This window comes from Arachis ipaensis, chromosome B09 (genome assembly GCF_000816755.2).
Source record: "Arachis ipaensis cultivar K30076 chromosome B09, Araip1.1, whole genome shotgun sequence".
In the NCBI taxonomy this organism is placed as follows: Eukaryota; Viridiplantae; Streptophyta; class Magnoliopsida; order Fabales; family Fabaceae; genus Arachis; species Arachis ipaensis.
In genome coordinates, this window is record NC_029793.2 from 103,707,246 (window position 1) to 103,716,199 (window position 8,954).

Consider the following 8,954-nt stretch of genomic DNA (forward strand, 5'->3'; position numbering starts at 1 on the left):
ACCCGTATTATTATTATTATTTTTTTTTTGCCCAAAATTATGTTATGGTGAAGGAACTCACCATCCCTTCTAAGATAACAAGATCTGCATCACTGGCATGGTAAGCAACCTCCTGAGACACCCTAGTAAGATCAATAACCTGCGAGCCTCCGAAAACAAAGGAGTAAGAAAAATGTAATCAACCTTCAAGTCGATTATTTGTGACTATAGGGCCAAAGCTATATTGATTCACATTTAGATTCCCTAACATAAAAGAGTACTATAATTTTTCTTACAGGTAAATCATTGCCAGAGTTGGCAATTAACAGATTTGAAGTGCTGACACCGATGAGACATCCTTCCTCGTCCGTTAACTACCAAGTAACATGATAGAGTCAGCACAGAATTTTGTTGTACTATAAAGTTGCTTACCTTCTTTTACTTGTTCTTCTTGTTCCTTCTTTTAATTACCTTAGATATAATTTCAATTAGCTCTAAGTATGTCACATCATTGATAGAAGGCAAGTCATTAGCAGCCAATACAACCTGAATGCACACCAAGAAAAGCAATTTCAGTTACATTTTCAATTTCAATAATGGACATATGCTAATTGCCCTAAAATAATATATCGAATTCTATGTATTTTCTGTTTGGTGTGAGAGGAGCAAATCTTGGCCGTTATACCTTACATGAACAATGAAGGTTTAGACTTTCGAGTTACTCAAAGGGCACAAGTTGAAACATCATTTTAAAAGTTACATAACCACTCTTCTCATTTGATATGCTCCCAAAGATGAACTTTTAGATTTCAACCATGCTACATTATACTAAAAATCAGTCACTAAATCAGTTATTGATATAAATATACATATAGAATACGGATTGAAGATGAGTTAAATAAAACACGTATTATATACAAATATATGGTGGTTGATTTAATGGTTAATTTTTTGTATTTATGTAGTATTTTTGTTTAGATTCACATAAACTTTCATTCCTATGAACTCCTTATAATGTAAACTAAACGCTTAACCCTAAACAATGTCTGCAAACCTGGCTACCGCGTCGAAGAAGCTCCCTCACAAATGGCAAAATACCCAAAATGATATCTGCACCAGAGTTATCAACAAATATGATAACCTGCAATGATAGAGGGAATGATCAACAAAAAATTATGCCAGAATTTGTATGTTCCTATAGAAACATATACTTGCCTTCTTCCACTTCTTTTTTCTCCATTTCATTTTGAAAGTATCAAGATCATCGATAATCCAAGGCCGAGCGACAAGCTTTTCGCAAGCAGATGAAAAGGACATTCCGTCCCTTGAGAAAGCCTCTGCAAGCTTCAGGAAATTGAGAGTGGAAAAATAGTTAGCACATAAACTGCAAGTAGAAATAGATATAAATCCTCCACAGTCCAAATTCTGGCATATGAATATGATTGTAGTAAATAAAAAAGCAATAGTTGTTTGAACCCTATCTGGTTTTCAAGCATACTGTTTTTTTAATCCTATTAACAACTAGCTAAGAGTACTAATCAGATACACCATGCCAATACCAAATTAACTAGAAACTAAGATTTTGAGGACTTAATTTCCTGTGGAAATTAGAACTTAGATTAGTCAATTGTTAGTTACCATTATACCAAGTGATCAAACTTGCATATGGCAAATCAACCTACCTCAATAGAACCAAGGTCGAATACATTCCCTGCGAAAATTCCTCTAACTAGATTTTCAAGTCGCTCGCCTTCATCTCGGATGGCGTCATTAAGACGAACAACGTTCTCAAATAGTGAGATAGCCTTTAAATTCTCTTCCTCCTGCCACATATTCAAAATGAAAATCTAATGACTCTTTAGTTTTGGCTAATAAATTTAGACCCTGCTAACCAATTATTCTTAAAAATGAACAAGAATTGCCTTGACTTTCTTGAAGATATCTCTGAATCCAACTTCCCTAAGTACTTGCTCGCGAAGTCTGCATAAAAGCTACATCCAAAGCAACCAACCAAAACCTAAATGAATAATCAAAAGAAAAACCACAGAACTGAAAGAGGAATTCAGCTAAAAGATTTACACGGATATCAAGAGGGACTCCATGACTTGCAGGATCCTTCTTCAAATCTTCTAGTATTTCAGCATACCTTAATAAAATGGCAGAAACGTCATTTCTTTCATTCACAATATGATACCAACAGTGAAAATGTTAGTAAATCACTTATCCCAAAAGTTTAGACTGTTAGGTAGAGACAATTAAATGATTATATACCTAACATACCTTTTGGACTTGAAGCATGAATTGTACATATGTCTAGTTTTTGCTTTATGCTAAAATTCTTTAAGAAAATCATTTATCCCAAAAGTTTAAATGATTAAGTAAAACGCAAGTGAAGGATTATATCTTACAAAAAGGGTTACCTTTTAGCAAATATTTCAGCTCTGTTTGCAGCATCTGGAACAGAAGAATCAGTCTCAGCACGCTTCCTGTGCCAAATGAAACCCAAACACATTGAAATAATGCATCAACTACACTGTACGGATGCATGTGCTTTCACAAGAAGAAGAAGAAGAAGAAGAAGAAGAAGAAGAAGAAGAAGAAGAAGAAGAAGAAGAAGAATACTTGTAGGAAGGGATAGTATTCAGGAGGAGATTAATCCAAGATAGCTCGGTGGGAGCAGGAACACTTGGATCATCAGAAGGGTCCCTCCAAGGAATGGTGCATGCTCTGTACTCTTCATTCAACAAAGGGAACTCTACCAACTCTGATGATGTGCTACTCTTTTCAATTATTGCTTCTTCTTCTTCTTCTTCTTCTTCTGATATATACATATCTCAGTCATCGACGTTGTTACCAACACATTCTACTAAGTTCAAGAACAATAAATCTTCTAACTTATCTCTATTTATGTCTTGGGGTATTTTAAACAAAAACATACAAGAAACAAGCAATAGACTACAGATGCAACCATGGTCCAAGCTAAAACCTTACAGTTACAGGTCATACATAAATTTTACCTAATATTATTACGAGAAATACTTATATGCTTCTAAACTACATTTAGCATGTGTTCGAAAAATATGTATATCAACTCATCCTTGTTTCTTCTAAGTATTGCAGACAAGAATAAGAGGCATTATGCTGGAGAAACGTGTAAGTATTTCTGTTATGTTATATGTACCTATACCAAGTGTTTTTGAGTGGGCACAAGAGAGGAAGTTGGCCTTGCTTGAGCAGGAAGAAGAGAATAATGATGGAGGAGGATTGAAATTCCAAGCAATGCTGCTGCAACATGGGACCAATGGCGAAGATATTGTTGGTGACATGAACAACTTGTTACATGCTGATGACCTTATCATAGTGTGTGTGCGTGTTGAATTTGTCAGGAAAATTGAGAAATTCTTAAGATCATATTCTTTGTTTTATTAATTTCTGTGTTAGAATAGTATATATATGTGTGGAAATCTTTATTTAATGTATTTTTATTTTTTGTCTGGTGGACATTAAATTGAGATTGCTAGCGAAACATGGTCCACTATTTGGGACTTCTGGCGGATAAAAATACCATTAGAAAGTCCTAATACTCAAATTTCAAACACCTAAGGATGTTAATACTTCTTTTTCTTCAATAAAGCATTCAAAATTTGCGATTGTTTACTGAAGCTTGTTCCACGAAGAGGAAATACCTCTCTTTTTCTCTATGTTTCGGCCATAAGGCCTTTGTAGTCTCAAAATTATTTTTGATTGTAATATAAGAAAGACTGGTATTAGAGAGCTTTCAAGAAGTGTTTTAAAATCTTAGGATTAACGAGATAAGGATTCGGTTTAGAGTATATACCTCTTTTATGTCATACAAAATTCTAATCATGTGATTGAATGCTGAATGATGAAATTGAATGTTTGAGAGTGCATTTGATTATGTTTGAATGATATTTTTATGATTGGAATGCTTTATGTTATAAGTTGGGAGCCTAAGCTAAGAAATTATTGAGAATGATAAAGTGAAATTCGGACAAAAATATAATTACCTGAAAATTAAACTAAGACGGTAAAATTCTAAATATTGAGAGAAAAAAGTTTAAGAATATGTTATAGAAGTAAAAAGTGAAGGAAAGATTAAAAATTACCAAGAGAACCCAGCATGAGGAGTAAGAATAACTGAATAAGTACACTAACACTCTCTGTGGTGAAATATCTCTTCTAAAAGTTTAAGAAAATTAAATATCAAATTCTAAATCTTTTCGTGATTAAGACTATAATACTATATCATAAAATAACTCTTAAAAATTTGAAGTATTGAATATAAATCTATAAATAATTTTACATCATCTAATAGACTAATAATAACTGGAAAAACAAAAAGTCATATATTTGGCTATACATATAAGTGTTTTCATATAGTAAATACCCCAATTTAATTATTTCATTATTCTTCCTTCTTTTCATTAAATTAATTAAATGAACAAAAAAATAAAAAATAGAAAGAGAAGGAAAGAAAGATGATATATAGATATGGACAAGACACGTCCAGTGAAATCCGTCCATGTGAGATATTCCACTAAGTTCCCAACACACCCAATGAAATTTTTTAGGTTTAATTATTCTGTTAGTTTCTATAATTTTATGAAATTTTTAATTAAATCTTATATTTTTTTTAATTGAGTTTTGCATTAATTTTTTTTTGGTGACTATTAATTTTTTTTAATTAAGTCTTTATATTTTTATTTCTTTTATTTAGGTTTCTGCACCAATTTTTTTTTTTTAATTTGGTCCCTATTCAGTTAAACCAATTACTATAAAGAGGGACCTAATTGAAAAAAAAAATGGTGCAAAAACTAAATTAAAAGAAAAAAAAGTACAAAAATCTAATTAAAAATTTTACAAAACTATAGAAACCAACAGAATAATTAAACCAATTTTTTAATATGATGAGATGAGATGATATGTATCCTCTGTGACAAATTCTTCCTCCCTATACCAATTCATGTAAGCTACAACATTTTACTTTCCTACCCCAAACATGTTACAAAACTTATGATTCACAGATACTGACACAGGCACGGGACACGATACATGACATGGGAACACGCATACATATAAAATATAAAATATAAAATATTTTTTAAATAAATTGTAATAATATTTTGATATTTTATTAATATTAAAATATAAATTAATTTTTTTAATTATTTTTAATATTTTATTTTAATTATATCAAGTCAAATAAATTTTTAAATATAGAAATAAAATTTATACTAAATATTAGATAATGAATTTGCAAACTTATCAAAATAATAATCAATCCTCTAACATAAAGATTCAAAACAAAATAAATAACTAAACTTAGACTTAAATATGTCTAAATTGTAATCTACTAATGATACAAAACATTATTATTATTACTGAAGAATCCTTCTCAATTTGAAAAGCTGCAATCTCCTTGTAATTTTCGAACAGGCATCCTGGATTATTGTTTTAGAAAAAAATAGTAAGCATGATACATAACAGCTGCGAAATTTCGCACAACATTCAAAATATAAAATATTAAATATTGTAGTTCAACAATAGTTGAATGCACTAAAGATGAAAAACGATTAGGATCCTAACTTATCTTCCTAATTTTTAAAGAATGTAAGAGTATCCATCAGGACTAAGAGCGACCAACCTCTTTAGGAAAATGAACACCATTTGTCTTTTTTATAGCCTCAACCCTGAAGAACAGAAACAGATTATTAAAAAGGCTTCATAATTGGATTGTCTTAATAAATGCTTTGATTTCACTTCCTCAAACACTCGAGTTTAGTGTGAATCATGGCTTACATATCCCCCCTTCATAGTAACTTAAGACAATAGATACAAAATAACCCTGCAAGGAAGAATATGAATAACTCTGTTAGTAAATCTACCAAACATATATAATGAAAGTTCTGATTGTCAAGAAAAGATTGACCCTTTCTACCCATGAATCTTTATGCTCCACTATAAATGGATTTTGAACTTTAGATATAAGCTCCATCTATAAACCAAGGAAGAAACACAACCAATCATCTTAATTAATCTCTAATAAATTTGAAGGACATCATCATTTCCAAATTTTATGTATATAAAACTACAATTCACATATAAAATTGACAAGAATGAACAAGAATAGGATTAAGGATCAACTTTAAATTCTCAAGCATTTCACAGTACCTGCCAAAACATAATATGAAAAATGTTAAAAATATAGTGAATTTATCTCCTGCTGAGCAGACCTTCGGGTTCTGTTCGTCTGGTGAGCAAGGCGAATCTTCTTGAGGACATATCTAAAGCACAAAGATATGACATGAATATATGTAAACAATGAAATAACATCTTAATTCTCAAATCACACTGATGATATGGATTGGAATGATCTTTACTTTTTCTTTTCATGTTTGTGCTTGACAACAAGAGCAGAACCAAAGGTACCTTTGCCAATCTGCTCTAGAATTTCATACTGCTCCATTTCACTCTACCTCTTACAAGTTAAAGTAACACTAACCTGTAAATATTATTACTAAAAAAGTTAAGTTTAAGAATTCATTGTAGCAACTAATATGGATTTAAAACCATGACCTAACATATCAAAGGTGTGTAATGAAGAGCTTCAAAATTCAAATCTTGTTGGTTGGTTCAAATGACTTGCCACTTGTTTCATTTAATTGAGATTTTAAATGCAGTACTACTAACCAAACTGGAACCATATATCAAAGTGCAATCATTGAGCAAAAAATAAAAAGAAAGAAGCACAAATGGCATTTGGAAGCCTTGAACAATAATAAAAACAAAGTCTTGTATATACCATGGCCATTGGAAATTTATCACCAACATGAGTATAGAGTAAATTATTTCCACTAACAAGTTTTTCAAAAATACAGTCATTATGCAATTCTTAGAAACCACCATTACTAGTGAAAAAAAAAGGCATATTAATTTGTTGAGAAGGTGAAAGTGACCTTGGTGGTAATGAATCTCAAAAATCACTTGGGGATTTAGTCTGCTATATTTGTCCATGGATTGACTCTCACCTACTTTGTTGGTTCATGCTTTCAAAGAGAAGGTGTGTCACAAGAGGGGCACAAGAAGAGTTGGTGAACACACCACAAATTTCAACAACAACATTGTTAAAGTACTAAGAAGGAACAATAACATGCTAAAAGCACATCTTGGGGCTCAGAATATGAATTACCAGTTGGCCACAGAACATCAGAAGGAGCAAACGGATAGCTCGGTTGCAGCCCTTGGCAAGCTCACAGATGCTCTATCAATTTGAACAAGGATGTGTCCAGTACAATTACTTTTGGTAGGCATTTCATTTTGATAACTGATAAACCACTATTTTATGATTTATATTGTGTTTAATTGTATGGTTTTATCAAGTCTTTATCCACTTATTCATATGATTTGCATGTATTTACAAATCCTTCCTAAAAATGTTCTATGATTGAAAACTTGCTTCCTAAAGATCTTTTAATTGTATATTTTTTTTTTATTTTATCCTCCTTTATACCATTCGATGTCGTGATCCGTGTGTTAAGTGTTTCAGATTTCATAGGGCAGGAATGGCTTAAAGAATGAAGAGGAAGGTTGCAAAGATGGAAGAAACACAAGAAGTTGAGGAGATGACCAGCGAGAAGTGACGTGGGCGCATGGCTCACGTGACCACGCGGATTAGAGAAAATCGCAGTGACGCGCTCGTGTGCCAGACGTGACCGCGTGGATTGGAAGCTGCACAAGCGACGCGAATGCGTCGACAACGCGCACGCGTGGCACGGAAAAATGCCGGATGACGCAAACGCGTAGACGACGCGGTCGCGTGGCGTGCGCGATCTGTAGAATTTACAGAAGTCGCTGGCGTGAATTCTGGGCCGCGTTCTAACCCAGTTTTCGGCTCAAAAACGCATATTAGAGCCAGGGAACATGCAGAGACAAAGGACGACATTCATTCCGCATAATTTTTAGTTTTTTAGATCTGATTTTCACTCTTCCCCTAGGTTTTTTTCTATATACTCATAATTGAGGATTTGAAGATTTTGGCTTCGGTTATTGAGAAGAGTCTACCTCCGGACTTGGTCATTCTAGTTTGTTTACTTACTTTTTACTTACTCTTTCATATCCTTAATCTGTCCAGAGTTAACATTGAATTACTTTTAGAGTTCATTAATGCAAGACTATTTTTATTTTAATTGATCTCTTTGATTATTGTTTATCATGTCTCTTTTTATTTCCCCTTTTTATTTTGTAAAGTCTACATTTATGATAATGGAGTAGTTTCCTAACTTGATTGGGAGTTGATTAAAAGGAGAACCTTGAGTTGGAATACTCAAGAGTTCAATTATAATTGGTTCGTTGTTGGTTGGCTTGTTAGTCACTAATTCTAATCCTTCCCAAGGGAGAGGATTAGGACTTGTGAATAGAATTTGACTTTTAACTTGACTTTCCCTCATTCATTGAGGGTTAACTAAGTGGAAACAACTACCAATTATTGATTGATCTTGAGAAAATTCCAACAAGGATAGAACTTCCGATTAATCTTCTCCCGGTCAAGATTTTATTTAAATTACATAAATTCTCTAATTTAATTTCCTTTTTATCAAACTAAAAAAAAAAACCATTTTGGAAAACCTCTGATTAGTAAAATAGCACATCTTCCTGCAACTCGTTGGGAGACGACCTGGGACTCATACTCCCAGTATTTTATTTCTAAAATTTGTGACAACTCTTTTCTAAATTGACAAGTGGATTTTTGCTGGTTAAGAGCTGTACTTGCAACGCCATTTTTCTTAATAATTCTTAATCTGCAAATTTTTGCCGCGTCAATTTTTGGCGCCGTTGCCGGGGAGTTGCAATAGAGTGCTAATTTATTGGTTAGAAATTTATTTATTTGCATTTTATGTTATTTTATTTTGTTACCATGAGCTGTATGTTTCTTTCATTGAATGACGCGTTCACTG

At 32.5% G+C, this 8,954-nt stretch overlaps 1 protein-coding gene and 1 long non-coding RNA gene across 8 annotated transcripts in view; both read right to left on the reverse strand.

Annotated features, from left to right (window-relative positions):
* LOC107618226 (uncharacterized protein At2g17340) overlaps positions 1-3,417 on the reverse strand; it is a 5,658-nt gene extending 2,241 nt beyond the window's left edge. The window contains exons 1-11 of one of the 6 annotated variants that reach the window (XR_002354794.1): positions 3,161-3,417; positions 2,602-2,797; positions 2,400-2,465; positions 2,059-2,125; positions 1,902-1,970; positions 1,662-1,802; positions 1,195-1,323; positions 1,034-1,120; positions 451-525; positions 276-353; positions 62-147 (exon numbers count right to left, since the gene is read on the reverse strand). Coding sequence is in view for 5 of the 6 variants with exons in the window: in XM_016320231.2 (XP_016175717.1) it covers positions 62-139; positions 276-353; positions 451-525; positions 1,034-1,120; positions 1,195-1,323; positions 1,662-1,802; positions 1,902-1,970; positions 2,059-2,125; positions 2,400-2,465; positions 2,602-2,797; positions 3,161-3,338 (1,164 nt within the window). In the remaining variant the exon portion in view is untranslated. The remainder of the gene's footprint in view (positions 1-61; positions 148-275; positions 354-450; positions 526-1,033; positions 1,121-1,194; positions 1,324-1,661; positions 1,803-1,901; positions 1,971-2,058; positions 2,126-2,399; positions 2,466-2,601; positions 2,798-3,160) is intronic. The other 5 variants (XM_016320231.2, XM_021112559.1, XM_021112560.1 and 2 more) reach the window with 5 other exon arrangements.
* Positions 5,376-8,954, reverse strand: part of LOC110267314 — a 49,272-nt gene continuing 45,693 nt past the window's right edge. The window contains exons 3-5 of one of the 2 annotated variants that reach the window (XR_002354798.1): positions 5,800-5,995; positions 5,645-5,690; positions 5,376-5,441 (exon numbers count right to left, since the gene is read on the reverse strand). This is a non-coding gene — a long non-coding RNA (uncharacterized LOC110267314). Of the gene's footprint in view, positions 5,442-5,644; positions 5,691-5,799; positions 6,043-8,954 lie in introns of those variants that run through there. The other variant, XR_002354797.1, reaches the window with a different exon arrangement.